The sequence below is a fragment of the Elephantulus edwardii genome, unplaced genomic scaffold (assembly GCF_000299155.1).
Source record: "Elephantulus edwardii isolate Elephantulus edwardi_28Jun2011 unplaced genomic scaffold, EleEdw1.0 scaffold00315, whole genome shotgun sequence".
In the NCBI taxonomy this organism is placed as follows: domain Eukaryota; kingdom Metazoa; phylum Chordata; class Mammalia; order Macroscelidea; family Macroscelididae; genus Elephantulus; species Elephantulus edwardii.
Genome location: NW_006400065.1, coordinates 1903140 through 1927383, shown reverse-complemented (window position 1 = coordinate 1927383; position 24244 = coordinate 1903140). Strand labels below are relative to the sequence as shown.

General features: G+C 48.2%; 1 protein-coding gene across 1 annotated transcript in view; it reads left to right on the top strand.

The window, feature by feature from the left end:
• Positions 1 to 3307: 3307 nt before the first annotated feature.
• The window catches only part of SYMPK (symplekin), a 36026-nt gene continuing 15089 nt past the window's right edge, over positions 3308 to 24244 (top strand). Inside the window, exons 1-12 of the mRNA XM_006901247.1 lie at positions 3308 to 3418; positions 3559 to 3624; positions 6185 to 6238; positions 6321 to 6394; positions 7956 to 8082; positions 9078 to 9327; positions 14030 to 14200; positions 16093 to 16332; positions 18113 to 18267; positions 20904 to 21054; positions 22778 to 22982; positions 23930 to 24080. Coding sequence (XP_006901309.1) covers positions 3314 to 3418; positions 3559 to 3624; positions 6185 to 6238; positions 6321 to 6394; positions 7956 to 8082; positions 9078 to 9327; positions 14030 to 14200; positions 16093 to 16332; positions 18113 to 18267; positions 20904 to 21054; positions 22778 to 22982; positions 23930 to 24080 — 1749 coding nt within the window. The 5' untranslated portion in view covers positions 3308 to 3313. The remainder of the gene's footprint in view (positions 3419 to 3558; positions 3625 to 6184; positions 6239 to 6320; positions 6395 to 7955; positions 8083 to 9077; positions 9328 to 14029; positions 14201 to 16092; positions 16333 to 18112; positions 18268 to 20903; positions 21055 to 22777; positions 22983 to 23929; positions 24081 to 24244) is intronic.

Here is a 24244-nt window from a genome sequence, read left to right as displayed (position 1 = left end):
TGTATTGCTAATCAAAAAGTTGGCAGTGTGAACCCACTAGCTCCTCCACAGGAGAAAAACAGAGCAGTCTCCATCTGTTAAGATTTACCACTTCAGAAACCCAGTGAATTGGAATCGACTTAAAGGCAGTGGGTTTGGAGTTTTGGTTTACTCTCTATCAGTGTATAGAGATTTCCCTCATTTCTTTATCCCCCTCCCCATTACTATTTAAGGGAGCGTTGATGGCTTAGTGATAAGAAGTTGTGCAGCCCTGCCAGAAGTACATGGTTTGAATCCACCAGCTGACCAGTGAGAGAAAGATAGTCAACTCTTGTGTGATTTACTTCCTATACAAAAAAATCGCTGGAGCTATGAATCACTTCTGACCCAGTGGTGCTTAATAACAATGTTACTCTTTTTTTTTTTTGAGGTGAAAGCATGATGTTTATTCTATTTTTTTTTTTAATTTAGGTTGTTTATATTTCATTTCAATGAACATCTACAGAGATTTTGGGATTCCATTCATTCATTGTTGCACCCTTCTCCCCACACAAACCCCTCCCCCCCTCCCCCCACATTTGCTCCTCTCCTTGAAAAGCAAAAGAAAAACTCCCTCATTGGTACACAATCCCCCTCCCGCAACTCCCCAAACCCCACCCCCTACCCCCAAATATAATCCACTCTGCAACCCTCATTGCATACTCCTACGATAAAAATAATGCCCTAAAATATAATACTTTTAGACTATTCTCTCCCCCATAGACTTCAATGCCGTAAACATATTTCATCCAGTTTTTCTCAGTCTTACCCCCACCCCAATGCCAGCCTCATTCTACAACAGTGGCACCATATAGCATTTGTCCCTTTGTGACTGAGATACCTCACTCAACAATGTTACTCTTTAAGGGAACTCTGGGAGCATAGTCTGTTGGGTGTTACATTGTTAACCTAAAGGTGTCACCTCTTGTGGCTGCACAGAAGAGTCTCCTCTCATGCCATTTGTAGCTTCAGAAATCCCACTGGAGGGTTAGGGTAACAGTCATTTCCAACTGCGTGACAGTGAGTTTGAGGGGTTTCTTTTGGTCTTTCCTCTTTTTAGAAACATACTATTTCATCAAGAAAACAAAGATTCTCACCACGGGCTGATTGGCAGCATTATGATAGGTGATGAAGAGACTGAGATTGTTAACAGCTTTAGTTTGTTTGGCTCCACAATCAACACTCAGCAGCCAGGAAATCAAAAGATGAATTGCACTGGGAAAGTCTACTGTCAGGGACTTCTCCAGAATATTGAAGAGCAATGACATCAGTCTAGAGACTAAGGTACACCTGGTCCAGGCCATATTCTTCACAGTTATATTCTGTGTGTCAGAATGCTGGACAATAAGTAGGGGTGATAGAGAATTGATGCCTTTGAGTTATGGTGCTGGAGAAGAGTATTGAGTATACTACAGACTGCCAGGAAAACAAACAGGTTCATCCTAGAGAGGGTGAAATCAGGCTTTTCCTTGGAGGCAAGGATTCAGAGGCTTCGTCTAACATACTTTGGACATGTTTCAAGGAGGGACCAGTCCTTAGAGAGGCACATCATGCTTGGAAGAATGGAGGGATAGTGCAAGAGACGAAGATGAGATGGAGTGACTCAGTGACTGGGGTAGAGAGGGTGTGTCAGAGACAGTAAAGTTGGCACAGGATAGAGCAGGTTTCAGAGCTATTGTACATAAGGTTGGTATTGTACATAAAGTCGCACGTGACTTGACAGCACATCAGCAACTATTTTATCAAGTGGATGTATGTTTTTTTCAGCCAGTCTCGCTATTTAAGATCATATGAATTATTTTTAGTATTTTTTTGCTGTGACTAGAGCTGTACTTGATCCTCTTGTGTTATTTTATAGTTAGGCCAGTGTAACTTTGGGATGATCCTGTTGCTAGCTGCCATCCAGTTAGCCCCCAACTCATAGCAACCTCATGTCCAGTAAAACAAAATGCCGTCTGTCCTGACCATACTCGTGAACACTCATGAACAGTTGGCTCTTAGACTTTTGTGATCCTTAGGTTATTTCTAGAAGTTGATTTCCAGGTCTTTCTTCCTAACCTGTCTTAGTTTGGACACTCCTCGTCTGTGTCAAAAACAACACACAAACCTCCATTTATGTGCAGGTGGTAGTTATGCATCAGATGCACTGACTGGATGTCAAGGCCAATTCCCCTTCACAGGAGGTCAGAACTTTATCACAGAGCCTCCACTGCCTTTGAGTGCCTTCATTTCCAGCAGCACTGAGCAGTCGCTTTTTTAGGGTTCTGGTCACCGTATTTGCATGGTCCCACCCCTCACTAGACAGATTGATGCCTTTGAGCTGTGGTGTTGAAGAACAATATTGCGTATACCATGGACTGCCAGGAGAACAAACAAGTTCATCCTACAGAGAGAGAGACTAGGCTGCTCCTTGGAGGCAAGGATTCTGAAGCTTCGTCTGACATACTTTGGGCATGTTTTAAGGCAGGATCAGTTCTTGGAGAAGAATGTCATGCTCCGGAGAGTGGAGGGACAGCTCAGGAGAGGAAGACCCTCGATGAGATGGATTTATTCAGTGACTGGGGTGATAGGGATGGGTGTGTCAGAGACAGTAAGATTGGCACAGGATAAAGCAGAGTTGAGGGCTGTTATACATCGCTGTGAGTTGCAGATGACTCAATGGCACATAACAACAACAACTCCCCACTAGAGTGCCATGTACCTTATATTGATTATTAACAAGCTGTCCAATTGCCTTGATGGACTGCAAGCACCTAATTTTCATAGTTTCACCCAGTCGTTTTTGTTAAACATCTAATAGCGTTCCAGAGAAGGGCTGTAATGTAACCTCAGTGGATCAGGCCATTTCTGTGCACATGCTGACCGGGTACAGGGCTCCATGACGAGTTTCTCAGGGCTGTGTTTGAGAGAGTGAGTGTGCTTTAGTGCCCAATCCAAGCACCGCCGAGGTGGGGAGTCTGGAGCGAGGCGGCTGCTCTGGTTCATGTGTCCAGTCACTCGGCAGTGTTCTGGTCTGCCTGCTACCTGTGACGTACTGCGGCTGAGGACTGGGGATCCGCTTCTGACCTGAGAGTTCATTGGGGAGGCAGGTGACATTCATTCCCCTCAGATTACAACTCTCTTGCACAATACATACGTTCTGGAGTAGGCTGGTCTCTGGAAGACCAGATAGGTAAAGGGTGGGCTGGGGAACAATGTGGAGCCCTCTGTTGGTGAAGTGGTGCAGGTCCACCCAGAGGCCCCGAATTTGACCCATCCCTGTCTCTTCTTCCCCAGGGTTTACCTGACAGCAGCCATGGCAACTGGCAGCGGGGACAGCGTCACCCGCCGGAGCGTGGCCTCTCAGTTTTTCACACAAGAGGAGGGAGCAGGCATTGATGGCATGACCACCTCAGAAAGGGTGAGTGGAGAAGAGGGTTTGAGGGGCAGGGAGATGCAGCCCTGGCTTTGAGTGGGCCTCCTCCAGGTAACAGAGCCTTGAGGGTGTCAGGAGTGAGGCAGTCAAAGCCAGCACTGTGCCCACCTCTCCTTCCCCTTCAGGTGGTGGACCTCCTGAACCAGGCAGCGCTGATCACCAATGACTCAAAGATCACAGTGCTCAAGCAGGTGAGGGGTCCGGGATGGGGTGGGCTAAGCGGGCCAAGGGGAGGAGTGCGATCCTGTGGAAGAGAAGATGCTGGTGTCAACACTCACTATACAAAGAGAGTCACACACTCTCTGTCACACAAGGGGAGAAGTGGAGGTCAGGTGTACCTCTTCTCCAAGCTTTCTACTCATTCTGACATCAGCCTTCCTTCTAATGGTATTCTATTTTTCTGCTAGATTTGATAGTTGGTGGCAGTGTCCACCTAGAACTCAGAGCAAATACAATTATAGGGTTTATTAGGGAAGTAACAGGTTACAATATGGGATCAGCTTTGACACAGGATATAGTTCTTTGGTCAAGACAGCTTCTTCTTAGCCTTGCTCAAGGGCAGCCTCTCCCTGGCCCTCAGTTTCTTTGCTATCAAGTCCCTGGCCTTTCAGTCTTTCGTGGTGGACTGGCCTCTGCCTCCTTGGGAAAGAGCTCTTTAGTCCACTGAAAAGTACTCAGGGCCACCCCACTCCACCAGTCAGCCTTGGTCTGAAGTGCTCAGCTCTTTCAGTCCATAATCCAAGAAACCTAGCTTCCTTTACAAGTGCACAGAAGTCCCATACCCCACCAGCACACCTCCTGCCTGAAGGCACTGGGCAGTCTTCATCAGGGACCCCTCCCCACTATAACCACCTGGCTCTGCGGGTGAGGAAGCCCCTGTGTACCGTCTCATGCCAACCTCTTGGCTTTGCTGCTGCTGTTTCCTGCCACCACTTCTCACCATCACATGCAGTAGCGAGTGCTAGATCTCTATGTCTTGGGTCTCTGAAATGTAAGTTCAAGGATTCCAGTTCCAAAGAATGCAGTCTGTTCCTCTCTCTTCTTGGCTGTCAAGTCCCTGGCTTTTCAGTCTTTTGGATTGGACTGGCCTCTGCCCTCCTTGGGCACATCGTGGTGCTGCTCCTACCCTCTACCTAAATGAGATGGCTCATTTTAAGGCTAGCAGGATGACAAACCTGGATTATCCCTTTATTAGGGATCATTTGCATGATCCAACCTTATTTACATAGTCCCACTATACAAAGGTACCATGAACTTTATTTACATCATAAAAAACTAGGGAGCTCTGGTGGCCTAGTGACAAGAAGTGACAATCTCAAGGGCACATGGTTCGAATCCACCAAATGCTCCACTGGAGAAGGAGGGGAAATCTCCTGTGCCAGTTGAATCTGATTTGACTGTTGTTGTTGTTGTTATGTGCCGTCGAGTCGCCTGCAACTCATAGCGATTTGACTGTACTCAGCAAAAAAAGAAAAACCAACCAAAAACCTCTCCCTCTCTTTAGCACCTTGTTTGCATAGTCATTTGAAGGGAGTTAGAAGACTGTGGCAAAAACCATAAAGAAATTGTCCGTTCACAGTACTAACACTCATATATTAAACACTTAGTGTGTGCCAGCCACGGTGCTCAGTGCTGTACAGGCACAACCTTACTTCATTCTTACTGAAACTCCCCAAGGCACGACAGTTTCTCTCTGTTGCATAAAGAAGGAAGCAGAACCTTAGAGCCTGTAAAATTAGCCCAAGGTCATTCCTTTAGTTCTAGGTTGAACTAGGAATTTGGGGTTAGGCTCTTGATTCTCATCCTCTTCTTAATTGCATTTGTTCTCTACGAGGATCCAGGCCAGTGAGAAGGATATGCATGTCCCCAGACAGTGATACATATGTCACGCACAGAATGCAGGGCTGAGCCAGATAGGCAGGGAGCTGTGGCCACTCTGAGGACCACCTGACCCAGGCTGAGGGTCAGAGAGGGCTTCTTGGAGCAGTCAGGGCATGTGGGCCGCATGAGTGAGGAAGAGCCTCGGGAAGAAGGCCCAATAGCATGTGCAGAGGCAGAAGATAGAAGGCACTTGATGGACTAGGGATAGGTGAGGACAGGGAGCAGTTAAGAGTTCTGTGATTGGGAGCCCGGCTGCCTGTGCGAGGGTCCCAGGTCTGCTTGTTCTGAGTGGGAAGGAGACTCCCTCGGCGTTGGAGCAGAATGCTGACGGTTGTGAGGGCTGCTCCACAGCGCTCACGTGTGTCCTAGTGAATGAGGAGCCAGGTCTCTTGCTGGCATTGGACTTTTGTACGCATGTCGATGGGAAGGGCTTGCTCCAGGGCCTTGCAGGCACAGAATCTAAGGAAATGTGCTGTTACGATTGAATCAGGGCAATAGGAAGCAGCTGGAGAGGAGAGAGAACTGGTATGTGGGTGAACAAATGCCGAGCCTCAGGACGGTAGGAGTTCTGGGGCATTACATCCCTTTAATTCTGCCCCTCTGTTTAATACTCACTTTGTACCAAAACTAGAGTCTTGTGGGGTCTGATTGAGGCCTTACCACAGACTTTATTTTGTAGAGGGGCAAACTGAGTCTCAGAGAGGAAGCCACTTATTTGCCCAGGCCCCTGGAGGATGGGAGTGGGTGGATTTGAACTGCGTTTCCCCTCTTAGTGTTTCCCCTCACGTATGCTTTCCTATCTGCTTTGATTGGACCCTGCTTTTATGTTTTATGTATGTGCTTTGCCTCCTTGCCCCCAATCTCCATAAGGTCCAAGAACTGATCATCAACAAAGACCCCACGCTATTGGACAACTTCCTGGATGTGAGTAACCAAGGGGAGAGAAAGGAGCTTGGGGATCGGGGCCTGGTGCAGCCCTAACATGCCGCCTTTCCAACCTTGGCAGGAGATCATCGCCTTCCAGGCAGACAAGTCTATCGAAGTGCGCAAGTTTGTCATCGGCTTCATCGAGGAGGCCTGGTATGAAGAAGCGCAGGGCACCCCAAGAGGCAGCCTGGTGGAGTCGGCCCCTCCAGCTCCAGGCCTGACCTTTCCCTGCCCTTTGCTTCCTAGATCCTGTCCTTATCCTTGCTCACCTGCGACGCCCAGTGCACCCCAGCAAATACTTTACAAGGTCTTCCTTGACTCCTGCATTTCTCACGTTCTTTCCCTCTGTGTCAGTAAAGACCCAGTGCTGCCTTCAGTACATAGAAAACCTGACCACTCCTCAATGGAGTCCCTGCCACTGCTCATCCGAGCCGCCCTTGCCCTCTGCCTACAGCCAGCAGCCTTCCCTCTGGTTTTCAGCTTCTCCTTCCACTTGGACAGGGCAGCCGGCATGGCCCTACTCTGTGTAAAGACCCCGTTCTTGTCCACTGACCCAGGATCTCACTGGGATCAGAAACCTAACAGTGCATTCTCGCTTCCTCTCACTCCACTGAGCTCTCGGATTTCTGCTCCAGACCTTCTGCCTCCCTCTATCCACCTTCAGCCCCTGGACTCCTTGCTGGTCAAGCGCCATTCTGCTTCACAACCCCTACGTGTGCTTTTCCTGTTAGGGACCCCACACTCCCCTTGGTCCTTCCTCAACCCCCACCCCCCAGCAGCTCTAGCACAGCACTCTGTTCCCTCCGCTTTGTGGTGGTGGTTCTCCCCATAAAACGTCAGCTCCACGAGGGCAGGCCTTTTCTTCCCCAGTGCCTAGAACAGCGATGGCATAGATAGTGGGGGCTGAATAAATATTTGCTCAAAAAGCAGATGGTCAGGGAGCACTGGTGGCCTAGTGTCAACAAGCTGAACTGCACTTCCAGAGGTATGCAGTTCAAATCCCCCAGATGCTCTGCTGGAGGAGGGACAATCTCCTCCTGTACCAGTCAGATCCGATTTAACAGTACACACACTCAAAATATTAAAAGTAAAATAAAATAAAAGCAGATGATCTTAGTAACACCAGTAACTTACATGATGTGTTTCCACGGCCACGCTCTTTTCCTGCTTTGCCATCTGCAGCAAAGCCGAGACCCAACTAGATCATCCACTTACACATTCCTTTGACATTACTGTGCAGCTTTGTGACTGGGAAGGGGCCAAGCGTCCCTTGTTCATTCAGTATTTTCTATTTGCCAGGCCCTGAACTAAATGCTAAGTGCACTACTATCAAAAAGGTCAGCAGTTCAAATCCACCACCTGTTCTGAGAAAGATAGGCAATCTCTTCCCATAAAGATTTACAGCCTTGGAAACGCCTGGGGCAGTTCCCCCCTTCTCTGTATGGTTGTTGTGAATTGGGATCAACCTGATAACAGTGAATGGTGCAGGACCAACGCAGATCCAGGTCTAGGCATGATGCCAGATGTTCTGAACTTCCAGATGTGCCAGCCAACGAGACAGATGCAGTCCTCACCCTCACAGAGCTGACCTCAGGCAGCTGTTCCCTCTGCCTGTCTCATCCCAACCCCCGAGTTCCCGTCCCTTCTGAACCCCCAACGCTCCCCACCTGCATAAGACAACTTGGACCATTCCTTTCTTTCCTATAACTCCCAGCAAGCGGGATATTGAGTTATTGCTGAAACTGATCGCCAACCTCAACATGCTCTTGAGGGATGAGAACGTGAATGTGGTGAAGAAAGCCATCCTCACCATGACCCAGCTCTACAAGGTGGCCCTGCAGGTGAGTGCACCTTCCCCGCTGGAGGACATCTGGACACACTGACAGCTCCTGTTTCTCCACTGACCAAAACCATTAGGAGTCAAACAGAGTCACATCAGATCCTTTATGTGGTCTGTGGGAGCAAAGACCAAGAATGACTAATGGTACTGTCTGCTTGTCAGAAAATCACTGGTCATTGGTCCACTCACTCTTCTGTCCATCTAGCCTACCACTCAGCTCTTCTCCCGCAATTCCTTCCATCCTTTCATCAAGCATTTCTTCCATCTTTTCATCCATCCACACATTAGTCTTTCTTCCATCTGTCCAGCTTTCTTTTGCCTGTCTATCCTTCCTTCCATCCACTTTTTCTTCCTTCCATCTATACTTCAGCTAGCCATCCTTCCAGTCATCTGTTTTCCCATCCATCCTTTCATCTATTCAGATAGCAGTCTTTCCTGTCTTTGTCCATCCATTCAGCATTCCCTGATCATAAGTTCTGTGCCTGTTATGCTGGGTCATACTGGAGACGACATACCTGTTCCTACCTTCATGGGGCAGAGAACCCAGCGGGAGAGACAAACTAATCAAGAAGCACATTAATTCTAGATGTGAAGGAAGGGAACATGCGATCGATGGTATGTTCATTGACTTAAGGGAGATGACTGGCTCTCTCCATAATCCCCCTCCATTGCCTCAGGAGGTCAGGATTGCCAATCCTTTATTTTCCTTAAATTTTCGGTCTTTAACACTCTGAATCATCAGTGTTGGCTCACAGGTCTGTCTTCCTTACTTGACTGTGAGCCTCATGGATGCAGGGCCAGGCCTGCCGTGCTCATAAAGCCCTATCCCCAGCATCAGGTAGCATAGGACCAGGGACAGTTAGAACTCAGTAAATTTCTCAAACGAATATGACCATCATCACTTAGGCATCCAAGGGTAGAGTGGAAAATGTTGCCAGTTGACATCTTTACCCCCATCTCTAATGGCCTGTCCATCCCTCTCTGGCCTGCTGGCAGTGGATGGTGAAATCGCGGGTCATCAGTGAACTCCAGGAGGCCTGCTGGGACATGGTGTCTGCCATGGCTGGGGACATCATCCTGCTGTTGGACTCTGACAATGATGGCATCCGCACCCACGCCATCAAGTTTGTAGAAGGCCTCATCGTCACCTTGTCACCTCGCATGGCCGATTCAGAGGTGCCTCGGCGCCAGGAGAACGACATCAGCCTGGACCGCATCCCACGGGACCACCCCTACATCCAGTACAGTAAGTGCCGCCCACCAACAGACACCACGTGCATTACTGTACCATCCCTGGCCCTGGCTTGTTCTCTCTGACCCTGTTTCCTCATTGATACACTGGGATCATTATGATTGATATCATAGAGCCCTCGTGGCATGGAGGTTAAGGAGTTTTATGCTAATAAAAAGTTGGTGGTTTACATGTACCAGTTTTTCTGATACACAAAGATGTGACAGTCTCTTACCATCAAGATTACAGCCTTGTGAACCCCCTGACGGGGTTTTGCTCTGTTTTACAAGGTTGCTATGAGTTGGAGTCAACTTGATATCAATGCGTTTGGTTTTATTATTGAAACTTTGGGGTTTATAAAAAAGCATTTGGTCAATTTATCTGGCTGGTGTAGTGAGAATTGCATAAATGTAACTACCCTTATATATTGCTTGACAACCTGTTTAACTCAAATAATTCTTTCTAAGCAAAGTCATACTAAATTAATTGTTACACAGTATATAATATTCAAGCTTGGATTTGGAATACTGACATGCTATGGACAAAATTTTGAATGAACCAAGAGGCATCAAAAGAAGATGGAGGGGATACATAGAGTCACAGTAGCAAAAAGAATTCCAAAATTCTTAGTTGTCACTGTGCAAAACCTGTACCCAGACCAGGAAACTATTGTTTGAACAGAACGAGGGAAAATTGTATATTTGAACATCAAGAAGGCTGAGCTTTAGGGCTGTATCCCCTCTCCATTCTTGTTCAGTATGTATGCTGAACAAATCGTCAGAGAGGCTGGACTTTAGGAAGAAGGACGTGGTAGCAGGATGGGAGGAAGACTCATCAACAACCTTCTTTATGCAGAGGGTGCACCTAGCTTGCTAAAACTGAGGGAGATTTGAAGCACTTGTTACAGAAGATCAGAGACTACAGCCTGCAATATGCATTACATCTCAACATCAAGAAAACGAAGTTCCCCACCACTAGGCTGATATACAACACCATGATAGATGGAGAAAAGATTGAAGTTGTCAATCATTTAATCTTAATTTGGATCCACAATCAGCACCATCAGTGTCAGCACTCAGGAAATCAAAATACACATTGCACTTGGGCTGTCTGCTGTCAGGGACTTGTCCCAAGTATTGAAGAACAGTGATGTCAACTAAAGACTGAGATATACCTGGTTCAAGCCATGGCCTTCTCAGTCATCTGCTATGCATTTGCAAGCTAGATAACAGATGACAGAAGAGCAAGCGATGCCAGAAGAACAAACAGGTAATGTCTTGTATAAGTGCAGCCAGAATGCTCCTTGGAAACAAGGGTGGTGAAGCTTTTTCTCAGCTACTTTGGGCGTGTTGTTAGGAGAGGCCGTTCCTTGGAAAAGGACATCATGTAGATGGAGGATCAGTGAAAGAGAGGAAGACCCTCAAGGAGACGGATTGACACAGTGGCTGCAGCAGTAAGGATGGTACAGGAAAGGACAGGGCTCAGATCTGTTGGTCACTGGGTCACTGTGAGTTGTACTTGACATGATAGCGCTTAATAATAACTAGTCTATAATGTGGTTACATCATATTCTGTTAAGCAGTTCACTGTTGATAAGCATTTAGGTGGTTTGTTAATTCACTGTTACAAATCCTGTGACCTATAATCTGTTTATACATAGGAAAAACCTAGAAGAATAACCACCAAGATGTTAAAGGTTAATGTCAGAGGACTGGATTAGGAGAGTGGTAGTACCAGTTGACATATTTCAACAAACAAATGCAGCCATGGATGTGCTTATCAGACTGTGCCAAGAAATCTGGAGGACAGCTACCTGGCCAGCTGACTGGAAGAGATCCATATTTATTTAACAGTGTCGAAATTGTTGTTGTTGTTATTTGCCATCAAGTCGCACTCATAGCGACCCTATGTACAAGAGCCCTAAACACCGTTCTATCTTGTGCCACTCTCGCTGTCTCAAACACACTCATTCCCACCACTCCACTCACAGAATCGATCCATCTCGTCGAGGGTCTTCCTCTCCTGCGTCATCCCTCCACTCCCCCAAACATGATATCCCTCTCCAAGGACCAGTCCCTCCTTGCAACATGCCCAAAGTATGTCAGATGAAGCTTCAGAATCCTTGACTCCAAGGAGCATTCTGGCTTCACCCTCTCCAGGACTAACCTGTTTGTTCTCCTAGCAGTCCATGGTATAGTCAACACTTTTCTCCAGCACCACAGCTCAAAGACATCAATTCTCTTTCTATTATCCCTATTCACTGTCCATCTCGCCGAAGCATAGCACATAATTGTGAAGACTGTAGCCTGGATCAGGCACACCTTAGTCTCCAGCCTAATGTCGTTGCTCTTCAGTACTCTTGAGAGGTCCCTCACAGCTGACTTTCCCAATGCAATTCGTCTCCTGATTTCCTAGCTGCTGTTACCAAGAGTGTTGACTGTGGAACCAAGTAAACTAAAACTGTTAACTATCTCAATCTCTTCAGCGTCCATACTGATGCTGCGAATTGGCCCAGTGGTGAGAATCTTTGTTTTCTTGATATTGAGCTTCAATCCATATTGAAGGCTGCAGTCCTTGACCTTCTGCAGCAAACGCTTCAGGTCCTCCTCAGTTTCAGCAAGAAGGGTTGTGTCATCTGCATAACGCAGATTGTTGATGATTCTTCCACCAGTCCTGATGCCACATTCCTCCTTGTATAGCCCAGCATCTCAGATGATCTGTTCTGCATACAGATTGAAAAGTTATGGAGACAAAATACATCCCTGACGGACCCCTTTCTTGATTTTAAAACATGTAGTGTCTCCTTGCTCTGTTCTGACAACTACATATCATTAATGTCACATGTAAGCAAAATCCTGCTAAAGATTATCCAAAAACAACTGGAACAGTACATTGACGCAGAACTACCAGAAATACAAGATGGATTTAGAAGAGGCCATGCACTAGGAACGTCATTGCCAATATCAGATGGCACTTGACTGAAAGCAGAGGCTACCAGAAGAATGTCTATTTGTGTTGTATTGACTATGCAGAGATATTTGACTTTGTGGACCACAGAACAAATTGTGGCTAACACTGAGAAGAGTGAGAATCCCAGAACACTTGATTATGCTCATGTAAAATCTACACTTGGACCAGGAAGTAGTCATTCGAATGAAGCAAGGAAATACTGCGTGGTTCAAAACCAAGAAAGGAGTGCATCAGGGGTGTACCTTTTCAATTTATGTGCTGAACAGATCAGTAAGGAAGCTGGACTTTATAAGGAGGAATATGGCGTCAGGATTGAAGGAAGACTTGTCAACAACTTGAATTATGCAGATGAAACAACCTTGCTTGCCAAAACTGAGGAGGACCTAAGTGTTTGCTGCAGAAGGTCCGTGACTGCAGTCTTCAATATGGATTGCAGCTCAACATCAAAAGGACAAAGATTCTCACCACTGGGAGCATCATGACAGATGGAGAAGATATTTAGATTGTTAACAATTTCATCTGACTTAGATCCACAATCAGTATTATTGGCACCAGCAGTCTGAAAATCACAAGATGAGTTGTATTAGCAAAGTCTGCTCTCTAGAGTGCTGAAGAGCAGTGCTGTCAGTCTAGAGACTAAGGTGCACCTGACCCAGGCCAGGATCTTTTCCATTTTTACCTATGCATCAGAGAGCTGGACAGTGATTAAGGATGACAGAAGAATCATCAGCATATTTGAGTTGTGGTGCTGGAAAAGAGCATTCACTGTACCTGGACCACTGAGAGAACAAACAGTTCTGGGCTAGAGAGGGTGAAACCAGGTTGTGTCTTGGAAGCAAGGATTTTGAAACGCTGTCTCACATCCTTTGGGCATGTTGCCAGAAAGGACCAGTCTTTGGAGAAGAACATCATGCTTGGAAGGGTAGAGGGTCCGCACAGGAGAGGAAGACCCTAGATTGGATGGATTGACACAGTGACTGTGGTAATGGGGCGGATGTGCCGGAGACGGTGAGACTGGCTCGGGATTGGGCAGGGTTCAGAGCTGTTATATCAGTCATAGTCAATGACACAACTAACAACAGTACTCGGAAGTTATTTTCTTTTGTCAGAGTGTGCAGACTGTCTCCACATGTTTACATTTTCATATCAACCTGGTTCATCCAATCAGTTCATCCTAGTTCATCCAACCAAACCCACTGCTGTCGTGAGGGTGCTGACTCATTGAATGCCCCCTAGGCTGTAAGTCTTGATGGGAGCTAATTGCCTCCTCTTTTCCTGCAAAGTGACTGACTGGTGGCTTCAAACCACTGACCTTATGGTTAACAGCCCAAATGCTTAGCTACACCAGACCTTCTTTTCCCATAGTTAATTGTTGTTTGCCGTTGAGTCAGAACCAGCTCACAGCCTACCGTCCGGTGGGTTTTCAAAGGCAATAAATCTCACAGAAGATTGCACATCTTCCTCTTGTACAGCGGCTGGTGGATTCGAACAATCTACCTTAGAATTGGCAGCACAGATTCTTAGCACTAGGCCACCCGAGCTCCTTTTCCTATAGTTACACGTTTAAAATGACTTCTCATCCTTCACTGTCACAGTGCCGTGCTTAGAAGAGCCCTAGAACTACATTTGCATCCTCTGATAGCCTTTAGGACTTCAGCCATCCACTAACCTTGTCTGGTTTTTCAGCCATTCACAAACCTCTGTATGCCAGGGTCCTCCTCACTGGCTCTCTCATCTCCCTTCTCAGATGTGCTGTGGGAAGAGGGCAAAGCAGCCCTGGAGCAGCTGCTCAAGTTCATGGTGCACCCCGCCATCTCCTCCATCAACCTGACCACAGCGCTGGGCTCCCTTGCCAACATCGCCCGCCAGAGGCCTATGTTCATGTCGGAAGTGATCCAGGCCTACGAAACCCTGCATGGTCAGTCAGCCCTCTCCTGCCCCCTCCCCTGAGCAGTCTGGCCTTTCTGAGGAAGTGTCAGCTAGGTGGTGAGGAACTTGTCATCGGTCTAGCAGGTCAGGGAACAAGCAAGGCTTCTCTGTTAGACGGGACTCTCAGTTGCACGTGAGAGAACCTGCTTCAGATGTGGCTTTAATATGGAGGTAAGTATATGGTTTCCTGGAAAGATTTACAGCCTGGGAAGCCCCATGGGCGGCTGTGAGTCAGAGCTGACTCAGCGGCAGTGGGTGGATATAGATTAAATGACACATTATGTGTCAAAAGCTTTAAAATATTCTAGCCTTTCCCCTTAACCAAAAACCAAACCCACTGCTGTGGAGTTGATTCCAACTCAGCCACCCTGTAGGAGAGAGTAGCACTGCCTGAAGGGTTTCCAAGGCTGGAGACTACAGGAGCAGACTGCCACCTTGTTTCTGTCAAGGTGTGGTGGTGAGTTTGAACCACCGACCTTTTGGTTAGCATAGGTGGTTAGCATAGGTATGCTTGACATTTGCTTGTACTTTAATCAGATTCTGTGAGGTGGTTCTGTAACATTATTTTACAGAGGAGTTTCAGATTTATCAAACTCACAACGTTCATAATACTTCCCATATTCACTCCTCTCCATCCTTCCCTCCTGATCCAGAGGAAGACTAAGTTTCTTCATTTCCAAGGCTAACCATCACGCCAGCAGATCGTAGCTTCCCCCTCCAAAACATAGAAAAGATAAATGTACCAAGATTAACAAAATGTTAATACTTCATGGAAACATACTGTTTTCTTTGCTTTTTTTTTTTTTTAATGGAAAAGTCGGGGTTGGGTCTCAGCTTGAGGCAAGAATACATGTTGATCTCCCAGGGCCTCCATGGCCTCCAAGAATGCACGTAGGTCATGGCTTGTATTTTCTCCACATTGGTTTTGTTCTCTGGCTCTCTCCTTATAGCAAAGGTGGCCTCCTTAAGAGTGCCAGGCTTCTGTTCTGTCGGCTTAGCAACACCAGGGGGAGAGAGTGTCTCCTTCCCAGACATTCCAGCCAGAGTGCTCATTGTGTCTGATTGGCCAAGTACACTTTATGAACCTGTGTCCAAACCAATCACAGAGGCCACTGGAATACAGGGTTCTTATTGGCCCTTAGATCTCATGGCCATTTGGATTGAGAATGGAGACGAAGTGGTTCCCTCAAAGGAGAATGAGAGTGTGGCTCGCCGAGGAAGGGGCACTAGGCACTGGGCAGGCATCATTCCAGGCATCCTCTTTGGCTGTGGAACGGGGGAGACTCGCTCATCAAGGTGACTGCTGAGACACTTGATAGTCGTTCTCCCGACAAGGAGACCAGAGATGAAGCTGTTGTAACTGTTCAGTTGGGAAATGCTGGGGGTAGAAGCGATGGTTTTAGCTTTCCCCTCAAACCAGGTCTTAATTGATTCCGACTCAGTGATGATTCAGGGGGTCAGAGAACTGTGTTTCACTGGGTTTTTAGTGGCTGATGTTTTTGAAGCTCACCAGGTCTTTCTTTTGAGGCACCTGTGGGTGCTTTCAGACCACCAGCCTTTCGGATAACAACCGAGCTCCTAACCATTTTCATCACCCAGCTCTACCAGGAAGGGGCGGAGACTGGAGGTAGAGAGCGATGAGCCTTTAATTGGAGAGATGAGTTCCTTTTTGTCTTAAGGTTGATTGATGCCTCTGCAGGTTCTGAGCAGCTGTGTGGAAGGTGGAAGGAATTCCGCATCCTAGAATAGGAGGTCACAGCCGTTTTCCCAGGAGCCTGCAATGGAGGACCTGAGCCCTAGTTTAGGGATGGGAATTGAGATGGGCAGGACCTCGGCAGGCTCTGTCCCCAGCACCCAAAGTCCTTGCTTCTCTCTTCACAGCCAACCTACCCCCAACGCTAGCCAAGTCTCAGGTGAGCAGTGTCCGCAAGAACCTCAAGCTGCACTTGCTGAGCGTTCTGAAGCACCCCGCCTCCTTGGAGTTCCAGGCCCAGATCACCACCCTGCTGGTGGACCTGGGCACGCCGCAGGCTGAGATTGCCCGGAACATGCCCACAGGCAAGGATGCCCGGAAGCGGCCCCGAGACGACGCAGATTCCACGCTCAAGAAGATGAAGTTAGGTGAGCAGAGTGGCCCCTTCTGGAGTTGGTAGGAGAGAGATGGCACCTCACCACATTTTGGTACATTTAACTGAGACAGATTGATACAAATTAAAAGTCACATCATGTGGTATAAAATACGTTAAAATGATCACATCTTATAATGACCAAAAAAGAAAGAAAAGACATGATCTCCCTTTTTCCTCTATCTCCAATAATAACTTCCACGAAAATGCTAACACTTTTCTTTTGTTTCCTTTCTGAAATGCCTTCTACATGGAGAGCGCCCTCTTTCATGCTTTATTTACAGAAGTTTGGAGTTTTTCTGCCACAAAGTTAATTTTTTTAGTGGCTGTGTAGCTACCACTTGATTCAGTGACTGGGGTAATCGGGATGGGTGTGTCAGAGGCAATGTGATTGGCACAGGATAGAGCAGGGTTTAGGGCTGTTGTACACAGGGTCGCTATGAGTCACAAGAGACTCGACGGCCCATAACAACAGCAACAACACTACCGGCTGTTCTGTTGGAGAAAGATGGGCAGGTGGCCTCCCGTGTGATTTACTGCCTCTCAAAACCTGCCCGAGGTCAGCTCTAGTCAGCCCTGTCTGACGGCCGTGATGCAGGCGTGGACGCGTCTTCCTCCGTCATGATCTCAGGGGCCACCTTTGTCTCATCATTGGGTTGTTAACGTTGATCGTTAGATTGAGGTGGACCTCCCCACGTTCCGCTGGTATAAAGCACATTTACCCCTTTGTAAATAATACGTGCTCGAGGGGAATGCTTTGAAACTATGTACAGAACCTATCCAGTCTGGCCCCTGTTGGTTTCAGCACCCACTGAAGCTTTTTGTCTACTCCTACTAATGTAATGGTTATGGAAGAGGGTTTTCTGTTAGTCCTTCCACAAAAAAGCCCAGCTGGCACGGTGATTAAGTGCTCGGCTGCTAACCAAATGGCTGGCAGTTCGAGCCCAGCAGCCACGCTGCAGGAGAGAGCTGGTCGTCTGCCTCCACAGTTGCAGCTTTGGAAATGCTATGGGACATTCGATTCTGCTTTGTCCTGTTAGTGACAACTGACTCCACGGCTCCGCAGGTTTTCATTCCTTTTGCGTTTACAAGGTGGCGTTGTACTGTGAACCTGCCTTCGCTCCCCTCCATTTCCAGTATGGACTTGTGGATTCTTATTTCACTTTGTGGTGTTCTTAGGACTTCAACCTAGTATGTTCCAGTTCAGCCCCTCTCTGGGAATTTGCCTATTTGCCACCTGTGTGAAATCAGAATTTCCATTTCCACAAGCACTCCAGGTGCTTTTTATGCCTACATAAGAGTTACCTGGGGGGATCTAAACGAACCACCTCAAGGTCTTATAAGGAAACTTGGATTCTCAGCAAGAGATGGAACCTCTCTGCAGGATGCTGTAGATATTTAAGAAATCAACGCCCTTCTTTTTCTCCTGACCTTTTGGCTAGTAACCATATACTTGAGCCAGTGAGCCAGCAGGACCGTGGACGTAATAGTTAGCCTTTCTGGTAATAAGACTGTCTTCTTAGAACTTACTGTGATCACCAGGGCAGTTATGGCTTATTCCCTATTCCCAATTCCCAGATGGGGAGAACTGAGGTCCAGGAGAAGCAACTGGTGAGTCAGACAGTGATCTGAAGGCCAGGCCGGGCTGCAGCCGGCTCTGTCCTTGAGCTGCTGCTTCCTGAGGCTGCCTGGAAACAGGAACACCTGGGCTCCTTGGGATGGGAGATCCTGCTGTCTCTCTGCAGTCGGCTTCTTGGTTCTCTCCCGCTTTCCAGAGCCCAGCCTGGGGGAAGACGATGAGGACAAGGACCTGGAGCCGGGGCCATCGGGGACCTCCAAGGCCTCAGCCCAGATCTCAGGCCAGTCCGACACAGACATCACAGCCGAGTTCCTGCAACCTCTGCTGACGCCGGACAATGTGGCCAATCTGGTGAGGATTCGTGTGTGTGTGTGTGTGTGCCTGTCTGTCTAGGCTTTTCCCCACCTTCACCTCAGACCTCCTCTATCTGTTGTCTATCCCCAAAACACCTCACTGACAGCAGCCCCAAGATGTGTGGTCCAGGTGGGCCCTCCTAACCCTCACTAGACCACCGCCTTTCTTGGTGATCCACCCACAGATGGTCTGATTTCCCCCTGCTACACCCACTTGCCCGGCCCTCACTCTTCCATTGTCTCTGAGGGCAATCTGCTGACTGGAGATTGGAGATGTCATGAACACTTGAGCAGTGCTCAGTGATGTGGAGTTAGATGTTGGTAGCCATGACGGCCAGAGCTTTCAAGTTTGTCAAAAATACCCTGCTTCGCCGGCCTGGGCTATAGGTGGGGCTGGGAGGCTGGTTGGACACAGTCCTCTGTGAGCAGCAGCCAGATCTTTCCATCTGGTGTCCTGAGAAAACCTCTTCCAGCCTCAGTGGAAGCCTTCCCCTCCTTCCTTCCCTAACCTGGGATGAAGGGATTGGAATGACCACAAGGATGTGGGAAGGGGTTACCCCTCTAGCTCGCAGCCTACTGGTGAGCTGCAGGCCTGGACTGCCAGCTCCTGCCGGACTGATCTTCCCTTGGACGTGCCATGCGTCCAGCTGACTCACTCTGTCAACATGGACTTTGATGTACCCTTCTCCACAGGCTTGGCTCCTCCTGGGGTCTTTGGCACACCAGCGCCCTGCTGCCCACTTGAATGCCTAGAGTTAGCCTCTGTTTGCTGATCCTTCCCTTCTCCAGCCCACCCTGCCCAGGCCCGTCCACTCTCACCTACAGCTTTGCCCAGGCTGTCAAGCTGCCTTCACGTGGCAGCACAGATCCTGGCACTCCACCGTGCAGATTGTGCCATGACTCTCGTTTCCTGCCTGATCACAGCCTAAACATGCCTCCTTCAGCTCACTCTGATCAGGCGTCCGTTAACGAGTTCTTTCTTTTCTTCCTTTAGTACAGACTCCAGGAAATGACCCTGATTAAACTTACTAGCCTAAGATGATCAACGCATTCCTTTATGTTTAAGACACCTGCTGTCTCTGGAGTCTCGTGCCCTTTTCTGGTTGATTCTCTGTCATCTCTCTTCCCGCCAGTGTTACCTTGTTAGTTCTTCTGTTGGCCCCTGACTAATGATAACACGCATGACAGAACCAGAATTTTTTCTCACCCTTGTCAGCCTCATGGTCTCTTGTACGTTGACTGCCGTGACCACAGAGTCTTCACTGATTTGGGGAAGTAGGTCACCGGTCTTCTTCCTAGTGCATTGTAGTCCACTGAGTGCAGTTGAGCCCCCTAGCCCCACACATGGCTCCCGTGACGGACTGCCTTGCATTCTCTCCGGAGCTGTAAGTGAAATGCTTGGCTCTTATTTTTTCCCTTCTGGCTTTTCCAGTACAAGCCCTAAAGGGTTTGATTCTGCCTCCCAGGTGCCCTTTCAGCTGCCTCCTCCATGCCGTAGTGGCTTGTCTTTTCATTATCTTTCTACTCAGGTTATTCTTAATTGGAGAATGTATTTAAAGGCCCAAATGTGTGGGGGATTTTGAATTCTCTTTTGTTGCCAGTTCCTGGCACACATGGCCTTGTGGTCAGAGGATGTGGTCTGTTGGGGTGGTGACCATGATGCGCGCCTCACAGCCCTGTACTCCACGCTCTGCACGGGGTCCTGCCCGAGCCACCCTCAGCCTCCCCAGTGCTGTTCTGTTCCTGGAATGCTTGTCCCGCTTCAGGACTTCATGACACCACTTTCATGTCCACCTCCATGCAGTCTTTTTAAATTTTTCTTAACTGTTAAAAAGACACATGACAAAACATAATGCTGTTCGATTCATCAGTTTTTACAGGTACTGTTCGTTCATTTCTGGTTCCATTCTTCCCGTTGCACAACTTTTCTCACCCTTCATTTTCTGAGTTATTCCTTCCCATTGACATCACCTCACAGCTTCCTAAGGTTCCTGTGTAGCCTTTCGAGATCTTGTCAGTCTGACCACACAGAGACAGCTCCTTAAGAGCACGGTGCTCAGTGCGGACACTAGTCCCTGCTGTGTGAGTTCACCTTGCCCTCAGTCCTCCATGCGGGCTCCACTCTCCCAGGACACCAGAGGCTTCCATGGTCCTCCTGACGTGTCTCTGTCACCCTAAACCCCCTCATCACACCGCTCACGTTACCACTGTCTCCCCTCTTACTTCCCTGGTTGGCTGAGTGCTGTTGTTGAGAACAGTTTCACCTCTGTCGTCACTGTCATCGTTAGCTGCCCTCAGGTCAGTTCTGACTTATAGCATCCCCATGAACAGCAGGACAAAACTCTGCCTTTTCCTCCACTCATACCTGCCGCTGCGGGCCTCTTACGGGCAGGAGGCGCTGGTCCCTCCTGATAACAAAACCAAAGTTCTTATGATGAAGTCTCACCCTCCCTGCTTCTAAGGAGCATTGTGGCTGCTGCACTTCTTCTAAAATAGATTTGTTTGTTCTTTGGACAGTCTGTGGTGTACTCATTATGCTTCACCAACATCCTAATTGCATTTTCAATCTAGCTATTTACTGTCCAGCCTTTGCAAGCGTACAAGACAGTCTTCTCTCTCCTCTTCACCCCACAGGTCCTCATCAGCATGGTGTACCTGCCTGAGGTCATGCCTGCCTCCTTCCAGGCCATCTACACGCCGGTGGAGTCTGCCGGCACCGAAGCCCAGATCAAGCATCTGGCTAGGCTCATGGCCACGCAGATGACAGCCGCAGGACTGGGGCCAGGTGGGGGTCACGTGGAACTGACGCGAGCCAGGGGGTGGTCTCTGTGACCACAGGATTCTCCTGACTGGGTTCTTCCCTCCTTGTGGTGCAGGTGACAATTTTAGGAGGTCGTCTGTATAAATAATTAGAACATAAATTGAGTGCCCATTTTTCAGAGCTTTGAAATCTATAAAAATCCTCGGAGCCCATTTAGATACAGATTCTCATTCAGATGAGGAATTTTACAGATGAGAAGACCAAGGGTCAGAAGGGCAGCCGACCAAGGTCACACAGATCAGTCAGTGGCTGTGGCTGGGATTTGAACATCAGTCTAACTATAGACTAGATCTCACTGGCATCTCGGATGTATGTGTTCCTCAGAACATATCCACGCTGTGTGCTGATGAAGGAGGGATTGTATGTTCTGGGAAGGGAAAGAATCCACACCCAAGAACAAAATGGGCTTAGGGAGGTCACAATGCCACACCTAAGGGCCCATCAAGATTAGGACTAACGTAGGACTCTGGATTTTGAAGGCCAGGCTCTTATCCACTGGGACACTGGCTGGTCCTGGCACCTAGAAATATTCCAGAGGGAGTGGCTCGAGCTGAAGGAAAGGAGCGTTTTAATTATGAATAATATAGAGCAGGATGGCGATTGGGTTCCATCATAAAACCCCTGGCCAGCCTGCGTGGCCTCTGGACCATGTGGCCTCAGCCATTTAACAGCCGTGTGACTTTCGCCCCTCTGAGCCTTGTTAACAGTGCTGTTGAGGCATGGTTTATACACGGAAATGTGTATCTCTGAAGCAAAAGCCTTGGTGAACTTTGACAGAGTGAGCACATCAGTGTATCCACCACCCCGAATCACAATTCAGAACATCGCCAACTCTCCTCAAAGTTCCTTCTTGCTCCACCCCATGCTCCACCTCCTGAGATCCCTCTGTTCTGATGTTTACATCCAGATGGTTTTGCCTACTCTTTAGCTTCATAGAAATGGAGAAATGGATCATGGGGGCTCTGGTGGCCTAGTGGCAAGAAGCTGCACTGCCATCTCAGAGATACGGGGTTTGAATCCACCAGATGCTCTGCTGGAGAAGAAGGGGCAATCTCCTTCTGTACCAGTCAAATCTGATTTGATGGTACACACAAAAATAATAAAATAAATTAAAAAAAAAAAAGAAATGGATCATAAGGTCAGCGTGTGCTTTCTTTTATACAGCATTACTTTTCTGTATTCATGGGTGTTGTGTGAACGAGTAGATGATTTTTTACCCCACACTATTGAAAATATCAGTTTGGTGATTCGTGCATAACTTGTTGTGTTGCTAACCAAAGGTCAACGGTCTGAATCTGTCAAATGCTGCACAAGAGAAAGATAGGCAGTCTCCTCCTATAACGATTTACAGCCTCAGAAGCCCAATGGAGTCAGAATCAACTTGACAGCAGCGGGAACTGTGAATACCACTCCTTGTTGAACCAGGTCACCACATAGCTGTACTTACTGTACTGTTTACTACTCTACCCCTCAGTGAGGGACGTTTCTAGTGTGAACCTCAGTTGTTGGATTGCAGTTCTCCCTGCAGGAAGGGACTGCTTAGCATGGTTCCTATAACACGGGAGTCCTTGGATGTTGGCCATATGTTACTGTAATTAAAGTTGTGGCCTCCCAGGAGGCTGGGCTAGCGTTGGCCAGCGGGTAGCAGGGGAGGCTGACGTTACTATGCCTCCTTCCTTCCTCTCAGGTGTGGAGCAGACCAAGCAGTGCAAGGAGGAGCCCAAGGAAGAGAAGGTGGTGAAGCCGGAGAGTGTCCTGATCAAGCGACGCTTGTCAGCTCAGGGCCAGGCCATCTCGGTGGTGGGCTCCCTGAACTCCATGTCCACTCTGGAGGAGGAGGCACCTCAGGCCAAGAGGAGGCCGGAGCCCATCATCCCTGTGACACAGCCCCGGTGAGCCATGGGCCGAGGGGGTGAGCACACACAAGAGAGAGAAACTAGACAGATGGCAAAAAGATGTTCTGTCGGGACAGCTGTTTAGACTGTTACTGCTACAATTGCACTGTCATCATTAAATAAGAAGGTCCACTCTCTTATGGCTACCATCGGGGTCAGGGTGAGATCTGTCTCCCTAAATCAGTGTGGAGAATGAAAATTATTTCACAGTGGTTGATCAATAATTCAGTGAGAACTCAAGAGTTAAGAGCAGTCATAACTGGCGAGCTAGTGGCAAGAAGCTGCAACTGCAGTCTCAGAGGTGCACAATTCAAATCCACCAGATGCTCTGCTGGAGAAGGAGGAACCGTCTCCTCCTGTACCAGTCAGATCTGATTTGACAGTACACACAAAAAATAATGATATAAAAGAATTTTTTTTTTAAAAAAAAGCAGTCATGACTATAAAGCATTTAACGTGTAGGAAGCTACTGCACACTGTCATCATCGTCACCTCCCTCAGAGACTGAATCTTTGAGCCAGTCCCGGCCCAAGTCCTGCGAGTTCTCCATCTCATTCAAGCCCTCTGCCCCCCTCCTTCCCTCCATCTTTCCTCTGCGAGTCCCACCGCTTCCTGGATGCACTTTTTTTTCTTTTCTGGCTACATTTTGATCAGCCACTCAGCTCACTTAAAGGCCTTCGAGCTCTGGTCTCTCATCTGGAAAGAACATTCTTGTCCCAGAATCTTGTGTGTCTTCCTTCACTCATTCCAGTCGCTCTGCCTGTCACCTTCTCATGGAACCATCCCTGAAACCCCCTTTAACCTTCCTTCCTCCTTCATTATCCTGCTGGGCTTTGGTCATGGGGCATTAGAGAGCTGGCCCTGTGTGACCTGCTCAGTCCCTGGGTTGGGGCTGCAGGAAGGATCCTCAAGTCACTCTGCCCCCACCCCTCCTCTCCACACAGACTGGCAGGCGCAGGTGGGCGCAAGAAAATCTTTCGTCTGAGTGATGTATTGAAGCCCCTGACGGATGCCCAGGTGGAGGCCATGAAGTTAGGGGCTGTGAAGCGGATCCTGCGAGCTGAGAAGGCGGTGGCCTGCAGTGGGGCTGCCCAGGTAAGTGCTGTCAAGTCATAGATGATTCATAGCGACCCTGTGAACGAACGACCTGAGCACTTGTATAACTTTGGGCCAGAGGCAAGCTGTTTCGGAAGTGGATGCCACTCCTGCTCCTGGTGGCAGTTTGTTAAAGAATTCTGTTGCTAGCCAAGATAAAGTTG